Source organism: Canis lupus, chromosome 4 (assembly GCF_048164855.1).
Source record: "Canis lupus baileyi chromosome 4, mCanLup2.hap1, whole genome shotgun sequence".
Taxonomy (NCBI): Eukaryota; Metazoa; Chordata; class Mammalia; order Carnivora; family Canidae; genus Canis; species Canis lupus.
The window spans coordinates 56,125,121-56,144,331 of NC_132841.1; the positions used below are offsets into that span (position 1 = coordinate 56,125,121).

Consider the following 19,211-nt stretch of genomic DNA (forward strand, 5'->3'; position numbering starts at 1 on the left):
CATCAGCTTGATGGGAAGGTACAAGCCGACAGGTGCGGCCAAGGGCTGTGCCTACTTCCACACAGCCAGATGACAGAGAGGACGCCACCATCTGTAACTCGGAAGGCTCCGCCGTAAGATGCTGCTGGCTCGTGCCCAGGATGGATGCCGCAAGGGACACAAATTGCAGCCAACAGAAAAAGGAGAGCCAGAAGCATCTGCTTGGGGAGGGAAGTTTCTGGAAGGCAGTACAGAGGAGTGACTCAGTTCAGGCCCTAGAGTCTGGCAGGGTACAGCTTGAAGCCCAAACCTGCTACTCACAGTTCTGTCATCCTGGGCATGCCATTTGCCTTTTTATGATAGGGCTTTGCCCTTTGTATTAATTGGGATAAGAAGATTCAATGTAATGATTAAGGAGCAAAGGCAGGGCAAGATGCCTGGCACAGAGTTAGCACTCATCACAAGCTGGTTCTTATTATTCTTAATAATGTCTCCATTGCTTACTCTTTTTCTTGCTAGTTAGGCCCCTGTTCTGATAATTCTGGTAGGATAACTGGCAAATCAGCTCTTTTCAAATGTTTCATTTTTCAGTTTAAGCAGCACCCACCCCTACTTCATTTTCAATCACTGGTCTACAGAAAAAGCACTGCCATGCTTTAGATTTCCAAGACCACTGGTTATTATATCATCTCTATTTAGAGGCTTGTTGTAGTCTGTTTTTTTCATAATGTAATCTAAAAAAGAAATCAATAGTGGTGGGTGCCTTTAACTGAGATAAAAACAAGTCGTATTCCAATTCTTATATATCTATGGTGCTTTTGAGTATTGTAAAGTTGTTTCCTTCCCATCACCGTACTTGTCACCTTCACAACAACACCCCAAGGTTCTTCTAGCAGGAAGTATGAGCCCCACTGATTGATGGGGAAACCAAGGCTCTGGGAACATGGGATTTATCTGATGGTCACGTGATTGGTCAGTGGTGTCAGAGCTGCCCTCCTGCAGAGTCCAGGCTCTCTAGAGATAACTTTCCACATAATTTCTTTCTTTTCTTTTTTCTTTTCTTTTTTCTTTTCTTTTCTATTCTTTCTTTCTTTTTTTAATTTTTATTTATTTATGATAGTCACAGAGAGAGAGAGAGAGAGGCAGAGACATAGGCAGAGGGAGAAGCAGGCTCCAGGCACCGGGAGCCCAATGTGGGATTCGATCCCGGGTCTTCAGGATCGCGCCCTGGGCCAAAGGCAGGCGCTAAACCGCTGCGCCACCCAGGGATCCCTCTTTCTTTCTTTTAAAGATTTTATTTATTTATTCATTAGAGACACAGAGAGGCAGAGACACAGGCAGAGGGAGAAGCAGGCTCCCTGTGAGGAGCCTGAAGTGGTACTCGATCCCAGGACCCGGAGATCCTGACCTGAGCTGAGCAGATGCTTAACCGCTGAGCCATCCAGGCAAACCTCCACATAATTTCTATATAGCCTACTCCTTCCCAGCCCTTCCCAATTCCCCAGTGCAACAGAAACTGCTCCAAAGGCTAATTAGCCAAAGAAAACTTTAGCTGAAGTCTGCTAAGTCCATTCAACCTTGCGGCTACAGAGCTGGAGAGGGACTGGCTCTGTCCCCCAGACCTGGATTCAAGTCCCAAGCCTGTCCTTTTCTCACTGTGTGATTGTGGGCAGATTACCCCACATCTCTGAGCTATAGGTTCCTTCTTGTCAAATGGACCACAAAGGGTGACTTGGGGTTTCACCAAGAAAATGTGCAAAGTAGGGGCAGTCCGGTGGCTCAGCGGTTTAGCGCCGCCTTCAGTCCAGGGCCTGATGCTGGGGACCTGGGATCAAGTCCCACATCGGGCTCCCTGCAAGGAGCCTGCTTCTCCCTCTGCCTGTGTCTCTGCCTCTCTCTCTCTCTCTCTCTCTCTGTGTCTCTCATAAATAAATAAAATCTTTAAAAAAAAAAAAAAGAAAGAAAATGTGCAAAGTGTAGAGGATAAGCCTCTCTCACTGCAGGTGTTTAATAAATGTTGGCTCTTATCATGACAGCACTGCCTTTTAGTGGTAAAATATCTCATAAGGCGGGGAGACATCATCTATCACCCAATAAAGGTGGTGAGGACAATTCCTAAAGGCAGTGGATCTGGTGATGTGAGTGGATAAAGGGGTCAACTAACAGGTGAAGAGGGAGACTCCCAGGAAGCAGAGGAAGGGATGATGGCAAATGGAGAAGAATGGAGAAGGAGTCAACACAAGGTCCGGACATACCTGCTAAACATGCACACACACACACACACACACACACACACACACATACATGCACACCTATGTACATGCCAGCGCATGACACTGCTCTCCATACCTACGCGCTGGGCGTCCCTCCTGATGGCTTCTTTGTCATGCCAATCCTTCAGCTTCTGCCCATCTCCCACGAAAAGTATCTTCTTCTGCTGATTGTGTGAGCCCTTAAAAAAAGAGATAAAAACAGTGAAAAAGGAAGAAACAGGAAATAAATTTAATAACAAAAACCCAGAAATGGCACTATTTATGGGAGCTTTTGGTAATGATTGATGGTCTGTCATCAGCTGTTCATTTATGAATCCCCTCAATATACCTTTGTTGGTGCTGCCACATGCCAGTCAGGTGAGCAAAGGTCAGAGGGGTGACAGGTACACAGTGTACGCCCTCCTGGAACTCAGAAAGCAGCAGGAGAGAAACAGATGGACAGACATTTCTTCCCCCCGCCCAGGGAGAAAGCAGTAAGTGAGCTCCATCCGACAGAAATATGCGAGCCACAAACATGAGCCACATGTGTAACTTTAAATTTCCCAGAATTCATACTAAAAAAAATATATGAAAAACAGATGAATCAGATTTGATACTATATTTTACTTAACCCAATACATTCTAAAATAACATCATTTCAATATACAGTGTAAAAAAAATTACTGAGCTGTTTTATTCTTTTTGTTTTTTTTGTTTTTTTTGTTTTATTTGTACTAAGCCTTTGAAATCCTGTGTGTACTTTACAGTTCTATTCATCTCAATTCAGACCCTTCCAGGTGGCTCATGGCTGCATACTGGGCAGGGCAGTTGAGTGAACCTCAAACCAGAGGCCTGGAGAAAAGGCTGTAGGAATTGACCTCCACCTGGGAGAACTAGGGAAAATTTCACAGACATGAGGGTATTTAGGCTGAGCTTCAGGGGAGCAGAAACAAGTGGCAGGGCATTGACTATTTCCAGGTGCCGTGGAGTGGGACAGGGCTGGGCTGGGCCTGAGGACCTTGGAGCACAGGAGCAGAAGTCAGATCTTGGTCATTTCTACAGTCCCAAAGGCCCAGTCCCAAAGAAGGTAAACATTTGGCGATTGTGTGTGGAATGCGTGAACAAGCAATTGGATGGCTGAGGGAAAATGGGGATATACAGTAGTCACAAAAGAGCAGCCCCTAGGGGCCAGGCTCTGAAGGCATTTATTGTGTCCGGGAGGTGAGTCCATCCTGGTGGGCCCATTAGGAAGTGGTTTCTCTAATTACAGGAGTTGCATTCCAGGATCTGGGGGTTATCAGAATGCACCAGATGCTTCCCCATGCCAACAGTCAAGTCTAAAGACTTGGCCCGGGGGCTCAGTTAGAGCCTTCCCCAGGTAACACTGCATAGCATGGCTGCTTAAATACCTTCCTGTGTTCACATAAATGAGAATGGCTTTCCCTATCATCTTGCCCATTAAAAATTCTGCAGACTTGTTCTTGCCATTGTGGCATGCAAGATCCAATAGTCCTATTTCCTATGTAATTAGCTACAAAGGCCCTGAGCATGTGGCATGCTGCAACATTAACACTAACAAGAAGTAACCAGAATAAAATCATCCCAAAACCTGTTTATTAAGTGTCTGGCTGATCCTTGTGTTAGCAGATTTTCCACAACAGCTCAATATCCTTACATCAGCTCTAATGATAATAACAATCCTTTGCATTCCCTCTCCTGTAGACCTCTCTGCATTGCAAAGAGCAAATTCTGAAAGTTAGCATGCCAGATGTGTTGGTCAGAGAGGGAAAGAAAACTGTGATAACAAAGCCCACGTGCCTACAAACATTTCTTGGGTTTCTCAGAAATCACAGAAGCTGAACTGGAGTTTCCTTTAGCAAGTTTCAAATGCGTTCAGAGACATTTCTACAGGACACACACAGTGCTGCCTTGGGAGGAGGGCTGCTAAGAGTGGGACCTTGACCCCCCCCCCCCCGCTTTCAACCAGACCAGCAATGCATCTGTCTGTTTTCTGTACTGGGGTTCCATGTGGATTTCATTTTAAAAAGGCCATCTGCAGGGATCCCTGGGTGGCGCAGCGGTTTGGCACCTGCCTTTGGCCCAGGGCGCGATCCTGGAGACCCGGGATCGAATCCCATGTCGGGCTCCCGGTGCATGGAGCCTGCTTCTCCCTCTGCCTGTGTCTCTGCCTCTCTCTCTGTGTGTGACTATCATAAATAAATAAAAAATTTAAAAAAAAAGCCATCTGCTAAAAACAAATGGACAACCATATGAGCCTTGCAGTGGGTCAGTGACCTGCCTAAGGTAAAATGCTCCATTGCCAAGATGTCAAGAGGGATTGGTCAAGGGCTGTTTAGCGATCTTTTTTCTCCAGTCCTCCCTCCCAATTCCTTTTCCCTCTTCTGCAACCCAAAGGCTGGGAACTTCAGTTGACTGCTTAGGTCACTGGTGGAATGAAGACTCTCAACATGCTGAGGCTACCTTACTGGAAGGAACCCATCTAAAGAGGTTCTCAAAGTGTGAGCAGCACTGCCCCACCTGGGACCTCATTAGAATGTTCATTCCTGAACCCTACCCCAGTCCTCCTGAGGCAGAAACTCTGGGGATGAGGCCCTATGATTTGTGTTTCAACAAGTCCTCCAAGAGATTCTCAGGCACACTCAAGTTTGGGAATCTACTGGTCTAGGATGAAAACAGCCATGATCCTGCCTGCTTGTATGCTGGTCAGACCAAACCTGGGCTCTAACATCCAAGTTGAACAGATATTTACCATCAAAGGTCACAAAACCCTTAGGTATGGTTGCTGGCAAAAACAATCGTGGCTTTGAGGTTTTGTTTTGTTTTGCCTTGTTTTTTTAATTGTCAGCGTAGAAAAGAAGGAAGATTTTTCTTATTGTTAAGGGGTCAGATGACCCTTAAGGACATTTCAAATCTAAAATCCCACGAAGGGCTCAGTTTCCTCCATCTGTTTGTGAAAGTCTTCCCTTGATACTGGGAATGGGGTACAGGCTTGAATATAGTTGGTATAGTTGGGTATAGTTGTGACTATGGGTATAGTTGTGACCTCATGGAAGTATATTCCTTAAATTTTGTTCTCAGAATGAACAGTGAATTGCTGAACTGACAGGGTAGAGAGTTAGGGCCCCAAAATTCTGGGAACTTCACACCCTCAGCTTCTACCACCTGCACTGCCTTTGCTTTCATGATGTTTGACCCTCTGGAATGTTCTACAGAGAAGACTTATGTTGTTTAGGTGGTCCCAGTAGCCCTTCTATCTCCCTAAACTAATAGGATGTCAGAGCCTGCAGACACAAGGAGTTCTGCATGTCTAAGCATGTACTTACAGGGGAACCTCAAATACCCAAGAAGCTAAGCTAGCTATCAGAATCAGTTAGTTCACTCCTCTCTCATCTTACAGATGGGGAAGCTGAGGTCCAAAGAGGCCAAGCTACCCAACCAAGGCCACATAAGCAGATAAGAGGATAGGAGCCATGTTCTTTGACTCCCAGGCTAACTTTCGGTGAATAGAGCCCTTGCAGTGTGATTTTTTTTAAGATTTTATTTATTTATTCATGAGAGACAGAGAGAGAGGGGAGAGAGAGAGAGAGAGAGAGAGAGAGAGAGAGAGAGGCAGAGACACAGGCAGAAGGAGAAGCAGGCTCCACGCAGGGAGCCCAATGTGGGACTCGATCCCAGGATTCCAGGATCATGCCCTGGGCCAAAGGCAGGAGCTAAACCACTGAGCCACCAAGGGATCCCCCTTGCAGTGTGACCTTGAACAACTTACATGAGTCACAAGTCCGAATTTTCCTACGTGGAAAATGGAGACAGTGCTATCTACCCAATAGGTATTTTCAGAGTTGGTGAGAATATCTCAAAGACAGAAGGTTATCCTGAGCACTTCCAGAATTTATACATAAAATGTAGACATCAACACCTTTAGGATTTTAAAAATCTACTGTAAATTGACATTTTCTTATCAAATTACCTTGATACAGAACTCAAATTTTGCTATATGGGTTAAAAAAAAAACCTTCCAATTAATAGGTCTGAGCTTTGGGTAAGAGAAAATTTAGGTTTCAATCCTAGAATCACAGACTTTTCAGTGCCCAAAGGACCCTTTGAATCCTTACCCACAAGCCTTGACAAAAACTGTGGTTAATTTCAGGTGGTTCAGGACTCTCTGAGGCCCATCCATAGGAACTCCACAGATAGATCATCCAAACTACACCAAATGTTTATCAAAACCTATTCTGTGCCAGGCACTGTGCTAGGCAATGGGGATACAGGCATGACAACAAAGGTCCTGCATAAGTGTTAATGGGGTTTACAGCCAGATCAGTCTCTCTCAAAGGGAGGTTTTTGGGAGCCCTGGGTCCTCATTATAGATGTAATTTCCTGGCCCCACCTTGAACCTATTAAATCAAAGTACCTGAGGGGTGGGAGACCAAGATGTGTTTTAAACACATTCCCTAAGTGATTCTGATTCACAGTAAAGCTGGGAAAACCATTTGTCTAAATCCAGCTGCCTCAATATACAGATATGAAATCTGAGGTTAACAGAATAGAACAGATTTGTCCTAATTCCCATAGCTTACCAGCCCCCAAATCCAAACCAGATCTTGCTGTTCTCTCCCTGGGATAGATTGTGAGCTTCTCGAAGGAAGGGGTATTTCTTGTTCCGGTTCATCACTATGCATTCCTAGGCCAATACCTGGCCCACCTGAGGCCCTCAATAAATATCAGGTGAATGAGCAAATGGCTGCTCATCAATGGGGCAAGTAGTCTAGTTTAATGACTCTGGTTTCAGAGGTGAAAAAACCTAGGTTTTATTTCCAGGGCAAACTTCCTTGACTGACAAATAGGAAAAACTAACAGACGAACCACAACTTGTGGATTGTTGGGAGAATGAACTGAGCTAATTTACACACAGCATCTAGCTCAAGGTCTGGCACAAAGTTAGGCATTCTCAGTAAAGGGGGCCTATTAATACATTATTTTTAGAGAAAGCTTATGATCTGGTGCTTGTGATGGGCACGTCTGGGGGAAAAGAAGAGGGACGGGAATCAAATAATAAAATGATAAGCCCTTCAGGGCAACCAACCTAATACCTGAGCCGTTTCAACTGGCCATTGCTGATAACGGGATTTAGAGAGTCTTCTCATTCACAGAAGGGCACGTGCCCATGTGGAAATTCTTCAGACAAGAAGAAATTCCTAGTTAATAGTGGCATTTTGCAATTAAAAAATGTCACAAGACCTTCGGCAACAAGAAAGGCATGGATGACATTTCTCAAAAGACAGCAATTCCTACACAATCACAATCACTTAATAATGTGCAAGAAAGCAAGTCTGGATTTTCAGTCCAGAGTTAACTGTAAATTTCTTTAATTCTATGGACTCAAATATCTGTCTGTAAACGCTGTGACTGTTTCCCCCGCAGCAACCGTCTTTTGCCCTTGATTACCAGGGGTCCTGTGGCTACAGGAAGCAAAGGGGTTGGGAGGGAGCATGGCAAGAGAGGCAAGGGACAATCTGTGGAGGAGGCTGCCAGAATTAACGTGGAAATCACATTAAACAATAAATTGGAAATGGCTTTTGACTGGCTGCTCTAAAGAACTGCTTCTGGTATCAGCGTACTTTTACTTAACATTCCATGGGAAGAATCGATTAGTGTTCAAACAGCCACACACTCACACACACAAATGGAGTTTTAATCTTTTGTTTAATCACTATTTAGCGTGCCTGGCACCCTTTGGAGGGGAGGAAGAAAGGTGGTGAAGCAAGCCAACTGTACTCTGCCCAAGGAGAAAGATCTGTCCAAGTGCACACTCGAATCCCAACATTGCAGATGCGCCAACTCCCTCTCAGAGGACACTGCCACCTATGGCTGAGCTGGTGACTATCTTCAAAATACAGGAAAGGGGCCATCTGCTCTAAAACCACAATGCTAGAAGTTCAACTGAGCAGGTCATCTGCTTCATCTAGGGTCTGAGGACATATTATGGACCAGATTCTGCTGCAAATTTTAGCATGGCTTGTCCCTCCAAACCCCTTTTCAACTAGCCCCACAAAGGCTCTGAGGTTTAAATGACTATATAATTCCAAATGTTTGTCTATCTGCTAAGGAGATTATTCTAATAACCTTCACACACACACACACACACACACACACACGCATAGAGCAAAGCATTCTCTTCAAGGTTGCCTGCAAGGTTATATTTCAAAGATCAGGTACAGCTTAATTTTGTTGAAAGCATAAAGTTATTTTAAGCAAGGGACTTTGGACAATTGAGTAAATGTACTTCCTTTATGAGTTTTGAGGACATAAGCTACATTGTTTTTATGTTTTCATTCATTCAACAAATAAGGATGACTTTGTTGATAAATTGGTATGTCCAAAGAACTGTGGGGGAGATGGAGATAAATAAGACAAGTCCCTGGACTCAACAAATAGCATGGATAGGAGACAAGCATGCAAGAAATGAAAAAAACCCACAACACTAACATAAGGGCCCCAAAAGTTGTATGGATAAATTCCACAGATATTTACAGGGGCAAAGATTAAATTCTACCTGAGACAATCAGGGAAGAGTCTTTGAGAGAGTTGCCTAAAAGAATGGGTAGGATTTTGATAGGTAGCAATGGGGTTCAGAATCTAGCTGGAGGGAAAGCATGTACAAAGAAATGGATGTCATGAAGTAAGGGACACATTTACTTAATGGCAAGGGGCTGATTTGGCTGGAGTGGGATGCAAAAAAGAGTCATGAAGGGCACCTGGGTGGATCAGTCGGTTAAGTGTCCAACTCTTGATTTCGGCTCAGGTCATGATCTCAGGATAGTAAGACTGAACCTTGCAACGGGGCTCCCCACTCCGCAGAGAGTGTGCTGGCTCTCTCTCCCTCTGCCCCTCCCCCTGCTCACGTGTGCTTTTTCTCTCTCTAAAATAAATACATCTTTAAAAAAAAAAAAAGTGAGAGTCATGAGCCATGAGGCCAGGAAGTCTGGACCAGAATCTGAGGGCCTTACACAGGAGCTGTTCAGCAGGCAGGAGCCACAGAAGGTCTCTGAGCAAGGAACAGGCTAGAGTAGCACTCCAAGAACAAAATGGTACTTGCAATTAATCTCAGAATCCTCCTCTCCCTGGGACAGATGGCAGAAGGAAGATGATCTTGTTTTCACTCAGAGGAAATGCTCCGTCTTTGTGGGCTGAGGACCACTCTCATTCCAGCTTTCCACAGGTCAGACTTAAAGGAGGCTGATGGAACCCCAACCCCAGTAGATAGGACAGCTGTTCTGCGACAACCTACTTTTCACCATAACCAGTACCAAGCTGTATGAGAAAACAAACAAACCTAAAGGGCACTGTCTATGGGGGGACAGAGACGCTACAGCCCAGCAACCACAAGACTGCCTAAGTCTGCTGAGCCCAAGTCCAGCGAGTTGGCTCTTCGACTCGGTCACTGGGTGCATCCATTTTCCTCTCTCCAATAACTCCATGGTGTCAAAACCAGGATGCTGGAATCCGAAATCTAGAAGGGGCTTCATTTCCTAAGAGGGTAAAGTCATACACAGACAGCAACCACTGTTAAAAAGGCTGCTCCTGTACTTCCAAGGGCAGAACTATACCACCTGTCCAATTCACCCTTTGTTTTGAATAGATGGCTCTAGAAAAGGTCATTTGCTACTTAAGGTGTGAAAGCTCATTAAGAGACTTTTTCAACAGCAGAGAGAAAAATAGCCAAGATATTTTGTAATGTCTATTATCTAAAGGGCAAACGGAATCTTTAGTAACTTCTCTCTTCCATTCTAAAAGAATGATATCAACTTTTAACATTTTCTTCAGAGCAAGTTCCCATGTTTTATCATGGGGGGTGTGTATCAGGGAAACAATACTCTGATCAATAATTTGATAGTGTGCACTTGAGTGTCTCACCTATGCACCCACCCATCAGTCTGTCTGCCCCTCTATCCACCCGCTTAAATGTTTAATGAGAACAACCACATGCTAGGCTCTGTGCTAGGTATCCAGGATATTGGTAAGCAAGACAGACAAGGTTAATGCTCTCATAAAGCTTACAGTACTGTGTGTGGCAGAGGAGAATACCCACTTTAATCCAAAACCACAAGTAAATTAAAACAGCTCCAGTGGCATGTGCATAGAAGAAAAGCACACAGGGATCCCTGGGTGGCGCAGCGGTTTAGTGCCTGCCTTTGGCCCAGGGCACGATCCTGGAGACCCAGAATCGAATCCCACGTCGGGCTCCAGGTGCATGGAGCCTGCTTCTCCCTCTGCCTATTCTCTGCCTCTCTCTCTCTCTCTGTGACTATCATAAATTAAAAAAAAAAAAAAAAAAAGAAAGAAAAGAAAAGCACACAGTGCAAAGACAGTTCCTTTCTTTCAGATCAGATCAGGAGGGTCTGATCTAGTCAGCAACGCCAGGAGAGGATTCCTTGAAGAAACAGAGGGAGTATGATTAGGAGTTAATTCAACAGAGGGAGAAGAGCACTCCAGACAGCGGGAAAAGCAAGGCTGTGCAAAGGCCCTATGGCTAGGCAAATATGAAACACAAGTGGGACTGCAAGAAAAGCAGTGTGTGTGGCACACAGAGGAGGAGGGAAAGCCTAGTGGGGATGAGAGGTGGGTGAGTAGAAGGACTTTGTCTTTTCTAGTATTTTATATAATATGGAGGTGTGGCAAGATCAGGTGGTATTTGGAAAGTTCTCTTGTGGCCAAGTGGAGAAGGGATTAGGAGAGAAAGAAGGGTGGAACTGAGGGAAGAGGCTATCAGAGTGTATATGTATAGGCAGAGATGATGGAATAGGAAGACAGAAGTGGGGATGGACATAGATTTGTTTTTTAATAGAGTCACAAGGGGTCTGCAGGTCTGTAGTCAAGAAATGCAGCCTGAGAACTTTGACACTTGGGTGATAAGTTTATCTTTAAGGTCCATTAGCCGTCGGGCAGCCCCGGTGGCTCAGCAGTTTAGCGCCGCCTTCAGTCCAGGGCGTGATCCTGGAGACCCGGGATGGAGTCCCACGTCGGGCGCCCTGCGTGGAGCCTGCTTCTCCCTCTGCCTGTGTCTCTGCCTCTCTCTGTCTCTCTGTGTCTCTCATGAATAAATAAATAAAATCTTTAAAAAAAAAAAAAAAAAAAAAGGTCCATAAGCCCAAAGTCCCATGGATGCAGGTGGCACTGACCTGGGGCCTGAGCCCGGACCTCCCCTTGCCTACCCTGCTGTTTGTTTCTCACATGTTACTTTCAAGTCTAAGCTCTGTTCTTCGACAACCACTCGGGGAAATGAGACCTAATAAAAATTGTATCATACGTATATTAACCTTCAGGAATTAAATGACACGTAGTCAAAAAGAAAAGAAAACAAACACTAACTGAGGAGGCTGGCAATCCTCCTAATCCCTATGCTCGGGGAGCCTGTGCCATGGAAGGTTGTCCTTAGCAGCCCAGCTCTCCCCAGCCTCTGGAATGCGAGCACTTTGGTACTGAGTGAGCTTTCTCTCGGAAGTTAAGTATTTTTCACTACCTCAGAAGGCACTGTGATGACTTCAACCAAAGAAATTGTCATTGGTTTTAATACTGGGGAAAAAAAACTGCCTAAACCGAACTTTTGAGAGGTGGTTTGTCATTATATTCCATGGGCAACTGTCAAGGATGATTCTAATTTTATGTTATTTCACCATCTACAGTGGTGAGTTTATTATAACCTAACCCTTTCATAAGATGAGACTTTACTATGTTATTATTGTCATTATGGCCACTTTGAAGATGACAAAACTGAGGCTTGGAGAGAAAATCAATATGAAAGTGTTTTGCAAACTGCCAACCACCCCATGAGTGTGATCATCACAATTAATGGTTCCTTCTGCACACATTTGCCCACTTCTTCCCACATCTCGGAACATAGCTCTCAGGAAAGAAAAACTCGCTGGCGTGAATCAGACTTCTGCGCCTTGTTGACAAGGGGTCTTGAAAATCTCAGTCTAATTGATAAGTGATCGACCATAGGAAAGTCTCCAAAAACTGTTCTCAGAGGCTTGGTGGATGGAGCACAACAGAGGGTCATTACACTGCTCTGCAGAGCAGATATGGATGTGTAAAGAGGAAGGCAGGCAAAACTGGCAGGCTGAATGGAAGGCAAGTTCCAAGCTCTTTTGGGGATTGAAAAATGACTACAAACACATCCTACTGGTCTCCTACTTAGGGAATTTATAACTGAAACACCAAGCAATGTAGTAGTTGCTCTCTTAACAGTGATAATTATAATCAGAATCTCCCATTCTGAAGACAACAAAACAAAAAGCGTAAGAACACGTGCTTTGGAGTCAGAAAGAGTTCTGCTTTGCTTGCTAGCTGTGCGACCTGAAGCAAGTTACCTTGTTTCCCCAAGCCTTGGTTCCTCAAGTATAAAATGGGAGATATTAATAGTACCTGGCATAAAGGTTACTGTGAGGATTAAATGAGATACAACCTGTGGAGATCTTAGCAGGGTTTGGAATTTAAGAAGCACTAAAAATCATAGCTATCATTATTAGTTTTTATTTGGCTAGTACTTTGCAATCTACAAAGTATGTATGTATGTATGTATATATATATATTCATTTACTATATAGTGAATAATATAGTATATATATAGTGAATATATATATATATATATATATATATATTCACTAATATATCTATTTCTTCACTACAATCACACCAGGGTGAAGGCAGGCATAATAATGCTATCATAATGTTCTTTCTTGGGGATCCTCTCAGTACTGTGCTCCCAGCAACCCTTCACAGTGAGCCAATGATGGCCAAAGGATAGGCCCTATCTGCCATGCCTGCCTTGAGCTAGAAGAGTGAATTCCCAAGTACCTGAGAGGCTGTGATCCACTGGTGGATTTCTACAATCTTAGATCTTCTTTCAGGCTGGCTAACTATTCACTGTCTGCAAAGGTCCCCCAAGGCAGTGGGGTGAGGAAAGCGGGGAAAGCAGGTAACTGATGGCTGTTCTCCTCCTCTGGTGCTGTCCTCCCCTCCCCCCACAACTACTGGAGTCTTCCGTGTGCCATGACCTGGAGTCACAGAATCGAGATGCTGAGTGGGAGCTGAGGTGCTGTCTCCTCTGATGGTCCACTGGACCCAGTAACTCTTTCTTTGCTGCAGCACATGCACAAGTCCCTGAGATTGGCTTGGGCCACCTAGGGGAGTGGGAGTGCCTCTATACAGATGACTACAGTTATTAGAAAATTCCTTCTAAAAAAATAAATAAATAAAAATTAAAAAATTAAAAAAAAAAAAAAAGAAAATTCCTGATTCTTAGCTCCTTGGGGTCCTTCCTGGTCCACAAGGAAAGTCTCTGACTGGATTATGATCCTGCCCCCAACCCTGCCGTCTGCCATCTTGGAAATCTCTAAATTCCTCTCCATTTCTCTTGGGGTGGGAGCCCATTGAGTAGCATTCCCACCACCTCCCCCACTCCCATCTTACTCTCACTCTGTCATTCTCGTTCTTCTATACTGATCTCTTAGACATACAGTGGCCCAGGCAGGATACACGAGGTGTAGCCTCAGCAGCACACAGGATCGTATTCTCAGAACACACTGCTTTGCTATGAAAGTAGACGGTCCCTACAGAAACAAATCCCAACTCTCAGGTAGACCTTCTCTGGCCTCCCTGACTAGATCATAACCTCTAACTGTGCCCTGATAGCATCCTTACCGCTTCTTTGTGATTTCATATTCATTTGGGTGATTATTTCATTATTGTCTGTCTCTCCCCAAACTGTGAAGTCCATGACAGTAGGAGCTAGCAATTTTTGTTAAATGAATGAATGAGTGGAAACATCTTTTGTTTTATCTTTTCTAGATAAAGGAAGGTCATCCATGATTAGATGTGTCTAATATAGTCACAAGGATTTAATATCATAAAGGGGTTCTGAGGATTAACTTTATCCTCTGACTAAAACGTTTCAGGTCAACTTAATGGGCTACAAAACTAACGAGAGATGGCTTACCTGGATCCTAAAATGATTTCTAAAAAATGCAACAGCCTGAACTCTTCTACCTTCTTCTTTCATTTTCAAACTATTTCCTTTTTGGATCCCTAACGTTAAGGTTCGTGCACAAATTGCTGTACGTTCCCAAGGAGCTGCTCTCTCTTTCTGCCATAGTAATGGTAATTTTAGCTAGGAATAGGACTTCTCAGAATAAAGGTGATATTTCCCAGACATCCTGACAGCTAGCTGTGGCCTAACTAGGTCCTATTCAATGAGATGTGAATGCGGCTATTGTATGGCCAATCCATGGAACCCACCTAAAGCAATCATCATTCCTTGTATCCTATTGCCCAGAACACAAGTGCCACCATGCTGGATCATGCGATAGAGGTCCATACCCTAGAGATGGTGAGTATCTGGTGGGAAGGAGCCCTAGATTCCTGAGGACTGTAGGGAGTGGAGTGGTCACATCAGTCCTGGACTGTAACCTCCTAGACCTTCTCTTGAGGCCTGAGGCTTAAAAACCTGAAAAATAGCTTGGTATGATGCAGAAGAACCTGGAGGAGGATCCAGAAGATCTGGGTTTCAGACTTCTGGCTCTACATTTATGAAATAGACAGTAGGACAGTAGGCAGGTCCCTTGTCTTTCTAGATCTCCATTCTCTGACTGTAGAAGGGAGGTCAAAATTGTATCTGTCTACAACACGACTGTATAAAAAATGGTAAGGAATCCACAAAAAGGTAGTAGAACTAGTGAGTTTAGCAATGTCATTGGATATGAGGATGACAAATTAAAATCAACTACATTGCTAAAAAACACCAATGAATCTTTGGAAATTGAAATAAAACACAGCATTTAAAATGATAAAAAATACTAAATTTTTTTAGTAAAAAAATTGACGCCTGGGTGGCTCAGCGGTTGAGCATCTGCCTTCAGCTCAGGACATGATCCTAGGGTCCAGGATTGAGTCCCACATCGGTCTCCCTGAGGGAAGCCTGCTTTTCCCTCTGCCAATATCTCTCTCTGCCTGTATCTCTCTGCATCTCTCATGAGTAAATAAATAAAATCTTAAAAAAAATACTTGAGGGTTTAATTTAACAAAAGCATGTAAGATCTATACACTGAAAATTACAGAACACTGATGGAAGAAATCAAAGCTCTAAATAAATGGAGAAATAAATGGAGAGGTACATAATATTTATAAATCAGAAGACTCGATATTGTTAAGATGTGTCAGTCCTCTATCTACAGACTCAATATAATCTTTGCAGAAATTAACATGAAAGGGACATAGAAACCTAATCAAAGCAACTTAGAAAAAGAGGAACAAAGTTGGGATTCTTACTATCTACTACTTTTAAGGCTCCTATAGGGCTTCAGTGACCAAGAGAGTGTGGTACTTGAGTAGGGAAAGACACGGGATTGATGGGAGCCGAATGGAGAGTCCATTTATATCATCAGTTGATGCTGAACAGAGATGCTAAGGAAATTCAATGGAAAAGGATAATCTTTTCAATAAAAGATGGTTGGAATCACTAAATATTCATTTGCCTAAATATAAACTTCAATCCTTACCTCACACCATACACAAAAATGAACTTAAAATGGATCACTGACTTAAATGTAAGAGCCAAAATTATAAAATTTGTACAAGGAAATATGGGAGCAAACATTAGTAACCTCAGTTTAGGCAATGGTTTCTTATATAGGACACAAACAGTGTAAGATACGGATAAACTGAAATTCATTACAATTTAAAAGTCTTTGTTCTCTGAAGGGGAAGCCATGGACTAAGAGGATATATTTACAAAACCCATATTTGATGAATGACTTATATTCAGAATGCATATAGCATATATTACAGCTCAATATCATTAGTCATTAGGGAAATGCAAATCACTTTTGCATTTTGCATCATTAGGGAAATGATCTCATCATCATGAGATAGCAACTTGTACCTACTAGGGTAGTGATAATTGTAAAAAATGGAAAATAACAAATGTTGGCAAGGATGTGGAGAAATTAGAACCCTTGTGCTTTGCTGGAGAAAATGCAAAATAGTGCAGCCACTGTGGAAAGTAGTTTGGTGGTTTCTCAAAAGATTAAACACAGAAGTATCCAGATGACCCAGTAATAACACCCTTAGGTACATATCCAAAAGAACTGCAAGCAGGGACTCACATAGGCATTTTTATGTCAATGTCCATTACAGCATTATTTACATACCCAAAAGGTAGAAACGCCTCAGGTGTCCTTCAACAGATAGAGGAATAAACAAAACATAGCACATACATATGATGGACTATTACTCAGCCATATAAAAGGAATGAAATTTTGATACATGTACAATGCAGACAGACCTTGAAAATATCATGCTTAGTGAAATAAGGCAGACGACAGAAGGATGCATATTATATGATTCCACTTACATGAGGCACTTAGAATAGGCAAGTTCAGAGAGAAAGAAAGAAGAATAGAGGTTACCACGGGGGAGGGAGGGAGTAGTGCTTAGAAGGAGTCATTGTTGTTGGGGCTGATGAAAAAGTTTTGAGTATGGTGTTAATGGTTACATAACACTGATGTCTTCAATATCACTGAATTGTATTCTTACAAATGGTTAAAATGGTAATTATGTTATGTATCTTTTACCACATTAAAAAGAATTACCTCCCTTATCCTCCCTCATCCCTCCCCCCAAAAGCTAATTCTTCCAATTTTCAACCCTTACAAATTCTAATAACTCTCTTGGAAATTCACAATGGATGTTAACATATTTAGGCTCTGTAAAGCCTCATAGAAAAGAAGGCTGCCTAACTTTGTTTACTCCAGCATTTCACAAATTTATTTGATGAGAAGTTCCCCCCACCCACACACCCCTGGCTGCTAGCAAATGATTAACATCCTGAGGAACTCAGGGACCCTGTTTTGAAACTCGATGCTAATGACAGGGTTTATGAGGAAGAACACAACATGATTCCTCCCCTCCGCAATGTGCAGTTTTTGGTTTTTACTTTGAAGCATGATGTAGACAATGGAACAAGAGCACAAAGATTTCAAGCTGACATACTGACTTGGAAGGAGGGAAATAAAGTTTATGATAATATGAGATTTTCTAAAAGAAAGCTTTAGTCACCTTCTGAAGCATCTGTCATCCGTGTCTACTCACCTCTCCATTCATCCATCTGAAAAATGTTAATAGTGCAACTATCATTTGTTGGCCCTGGGTTAGGTTTAGGTGCTTTGGGGAGTATCATAAAAGACAGTTTGTCTACAGTATAGCCAGATTTGAGATCACTTCATTCTAAAAATTGCTACTGGGACCTGGAAGAAGAGCCATGAATTACTCTAGAGTAATCATTCTGGAAACAGTTCTGCAGAGGGCATTTGGGATGGGCACTGAAGGATGAGCATAATGTGGGCTAGTGAAAGCGCCACAAAAGTAAAGGTGATAAGGCTGCCAGGGAATGTCCCTTATACAGAAAATACAGACTATTTTAAAAGCCTGGCTTCTTACAACTCTGGTTAATGGATCATTTTACATTTTCTGAATGGTTTCTCATAAGTAAATTTCTCCAAGAAACCTTGGTTAGCTTGAGAAACAATGCATTTGAAGTTAGAACAAAGGCTCTTGTTCTTCCTCTAGAGAATTCAGGAAGATTTCTCAGGATAACTGTGGTAGATTTATTGAAAAAGTGGCCCTGATCCTCCACCCATCCCTGCTTCCACATCCTATGCAGTGGGATCCTGAAGTTCCTCTCATTAGCAGGTGGAATCTACTGCCTTGCCTTCTAAATCAGGGCAGGCATTGTGACTTGCTTTGGCCAAAATAATGAAACAGATCTCCACGCCCAGACAAGGCCAGCAAAGCCACCCAGCCCACGCACAGCTAATCAGAGACACAGAAGACAGCACAGACAAGACCAGAGAAGCCACCCAACTGATCTGTGGACTCATAAGGTATAATATATGATTGCTTGTTTGAAGTCCCTGCTTGAGCTTTGGGGTAGGGTTTGTTTTTTGGTTGGGGGGGGTGGTAGTAGAGAAGTGATAAATGAACTTTGAGAGGATTCAGTTCAGTTCTGTGTTTACAGCCAAAGGTGCCAAAATAGAAGCACAACTACAGGAATCCTATCCTCTTGCCTTATTTTTTTAAAAGATCCAAATCACACCTGTATTCTCAAGCTCAATTCAAATACCAGATCCTCAAATACTATATCTTAATTCTATTCCCTTCTACTTAAATAATAGTCTTCCTCCCATTGCCCTCTCACTGCATTCTTTCTACCCGTCTCTTTTTGGAAGTTAGCCCTGAAGGTCTCCAATGATAACCATTTGTATACGTGTCATTCTTGTCCACTGGATTCTAAGCCAGTGCTTTCAAACTATCTGTGATGTAAAACCATTTTGTTTTAATTTCCAATTCACTGTGAATCAAACCGTCTGTGGTAGACAGAATTATAAGAATGACTTCCAGTGACCCTCATCCTGTTATACTCCTCTCCCTTTAAGTGTAAGTGGAACCTGTGAATACAATGAGATGTTCCTCCTCTGATTACACTGGGGTACAGGCCAAAGATTATCCAGGTCGACATAATCTAATCACATGAAAAAGCAGAGCGTTTCCTCCATCTGGCAGTATTAGAAGTCAAAAGGATTCAAAGGATGAGAAGAATTTGATGTGGCATTGCTGGCTTTGAAGACTGAAGGACCATGTGTAGATGGCCTCTAGGGGCAGCAAGCCACCCCTGGCTGACAGCCAGCAAGGAAACAGGGACCCCAATCCTACCACCACCTGCCAACAACCTGAGTGGGCCTGGAAATGGATTCTTCTCACAGCCTCCAGAAAAGAACCTTAACTGAACAGAGAACCCAGTTAAGTTGGCTTGGACTCATGACCTATAAAACTATGAGCTAATAAATGCATATTATTTTAAGCCACTAAGTATGTGGTAATTGCGGCAAAACAAAAGTAATGCAC

The 19,211-nt window shown here is 43.1% G+C and overlaps 1 protein-coding gene across 8 annotated transcripts in view; it reads right to left on the minus strand.

The window, feature by feature from the left end:
• The window catches only part of GALNT10 (polypeptide N-acetylgalactosaminyltransferase 10), a 216,585-nt gene that overhangs the window by 119,978 nt on the left and 77,396 nt on the right, over nt 1-19,211 (minus strand). For all 8 annotated transcript variants that reach the window (XR_012029971.1, XR_012029970.1, XR_012029967.1 and 5 more), the window contains exon 2: nt 2,329-2,431. Coding sequence is in view for 2 of the 8 variants with exons in the window: in XM_072824412.1 (XP_072680513.1) it covers nt 2,329-2,431 (103 nt within the window). In the remaining 6 variants the exon portion in view is untranslated. The remainder of the gene's footprint in view (nt 1-2,328; nt 2,432-19,211) is intronic.